General features: G+C 46.9%; 1 protein-coding gene across 1 annotated transcript in view; it reads right to left on the bottom strand.

Annotated features, from left to right (window-relative positions):
- Window positions 1-840, bottom strand: part of mlnr (motilin receptor) — an 8356-nt gene extending 7516 nt beyond the window's left edge. The window contains exon 1 of the mRNA XM_063204260.1: window positions 526-840. Coding sequence (XP_063060330.1) covers window positions 526-804 — 279 coding nt within the window. The 5' untranslated portion in view covers window positions 805-840. The remainder of the gene's footprint in view (window positions 1-525) is intronic.
- Window positions 841-2326: the final 1486 nt, after the last annotated feature.

Here is a 2326-nt window from a genome sequence, read left to right on the forward strand (position 1 = left end):
TGTGTGATGATGTGAAAGGCAACAACACAGACCCTGCACGTTCATCCTCTGTCCAATAGAAATGCTTTCTGATCCCCAGACATTTATGCGGAATTTAATTAAAGTGTTTTATGTAAACTCGACGGAAAATAATTGTGAACTATGTGATTCCAATGAGTTTATTTGGAATTGAAAACATGTTAACATGCCAATTGTCACAAAGAACCAACACAGAAGATCATCCAGCACTACAACCATGAACGCTTCACTATTCATTACTTAACTACCGAGTTACAGAGTTTAGTAGTACATTAAGACTTCATTGTCATGCTGATGACATCAAACTTATAACAAGGTCACGTCTTAACAGAATCCCAATAAATAACCTCACACTCCCAGAAAATACCCACCACAAATAACCCAGTAGTCTCCATTATAATCTCCCATGAATAATTTAATAATCTCCTTCGAACAATCAAATACTCCGCTATTATCTCACATACATAAACCCCATAATAATAATTAAAAAAGCAGTGTAAATCTTGCCTCGTGGACGTAGTGGTAGAGGCGGCACACCAGCCCGCCAAACACCCACGGCACGTACTTCCAGAGGCGGTAGAGGTCAAAGGGCAGGCTGAAGAAGAGCAAGAGGTCGGAGACAGCCATGCTGGACAGGTAGAGGTTGGTGGTGGTCTTCATGTCCTTGAAGCGCTGGATGATGAGGATGGTCATGGTGTTTCCCGCCACCCCTACCAGGAAGAGGAAGAGGCAGACGGCCGTGACGGGGATGAGTGTGGAGGCGGGGAACAGCGAGTCCCCGTACATCCTGCCGATGGAGTTGGGTCGAGCGGGTGGATGTAGGGGGACGGAAAGCTTACAGGCCTTTCTGTAATATCACAGTCCGGTGACTGGACCCATAACCATATTTCCTTTCTTCTTTCTGTGGTAGTGTTTTGGTGGGTAGGTGGTCAGTTGGTGACAGGACTGAGGCTAACCGTAGGACCCTGGAGGCGTTGGGTGAGTAGGTAAATTGGCTGTAATGCCACAGTCAGCCTGGTGATTGGACCAGACAGGACCGGCACTCGCTCTCTGATCCTTCACAGAGCTGCCCAGAAGTGTTTCCCAAGTGCTTCCTCTTCTCAATCTCAAGTGTCAGTCCTGTTGCCGTCTAGTCGCTCCTCTTTGTATCCTAAAATCTCCAGGGAAGTGGTCTCTCTCTTCTTCAAGCATCAATTGAGCAGCTCTGGTCCAGTCTTCAGGTCAGGTTAGGTCCAGGTAATCTTCAGATTATTTGTTTTTTCCATCCCAAGCTCGCTTCAGAGACCCACCAATCTTTCCCACTTCTTTCCCTCTCCTCTTCCTTCAGCCAGGATGCTGACTAGAACACCTGGTCACACTCTCAGGGTCACCACCAGTAACTGACGGGTCGGGGGCACCTGCAGCTCCACAGCGGTGTCTGTCAGTGGCAGGCAGAGGAGAACCTTTGGACGGGAGCAGGTTGTCTTTTTCCCTCCGTCTACGCGATCCTAGCAGCCCTGGCTCTGTGTGTGTGAGTGTGACTGTGAGTGATCGGGCGTATGTGAGCAAAGCGAGAAGGCAGGCAAGTGGCTTGCTTGCCGTGGACCTGCTTGCCTGTGTGCTGAGTCCATCAACAAGTCTAATTCTTAATCAAATAGAGCCACTGGTGGAGGAGGGGGGAGGGGGAGAGGAGGAGAGGGGAGAAGAAGGGGACAGTGGGGGAGGGGATGAAGGGCAGAGCAGAAGAGGTGGGGTGTGAAGGAGATGGAAGAAGGAGGGAGAGAGAGAGAAACACATGCATTAAAGCATCTTTATTTTCCACCTCTGCAATCATTGTTTTTTCATTATCAAGATGCAACCGTTACACTAATGTGCAAAAAATACATCTCTAGGCTGGTAATGTTACTTATGGATACTGCATATTCTCATTATGAAAGCGTCCCTGTACAGAAAACCCTGTAGTCTTTCCTTCCTATGTTAGGATTTCATGCTTGAAGTATTACGAAACTCACACACAATAAAACTCAGCTTGCTGCATATACAGGCTACAGTTTTATTGTGTCTCCTATGCAAACACTTCCACCTGTAGCAAATTAGCCACAGCAACAGCCTTACAGTATATATACAGTACACAGGTCTTCCACATGAGGTATTCCACATATACGGTAGTCTCCATCTGAGCCATTATGAACTTTTTTAGATAATAATCCCATTTATTTGCAGAACGGAAGCCATGTGTTCAGTGCAGTACACTGCCTTTAGAACAGCATTATCAGCCTGTCTGGTATTTACCTCCTTATCGTCTCCGATCATGCATGCTCCATCTTCA

This window comes from Engraulis encrasicolus, chromosome 8 (genome assembly GCF_034702125.1).
Source record: "Engraulis encrasicolus isolate BLACKSEA-1 chromosome 8, IST_EnEncr_1.0, whole genome shotgun sequence".
NCBI classification, from domain to species: domain Eukaryota; kingdom Metazoa; phylum Chordata; class Actinopteri; order Clupeiformes; family Engraulidae; genus Engraulis; species Engraulis encrasicolus.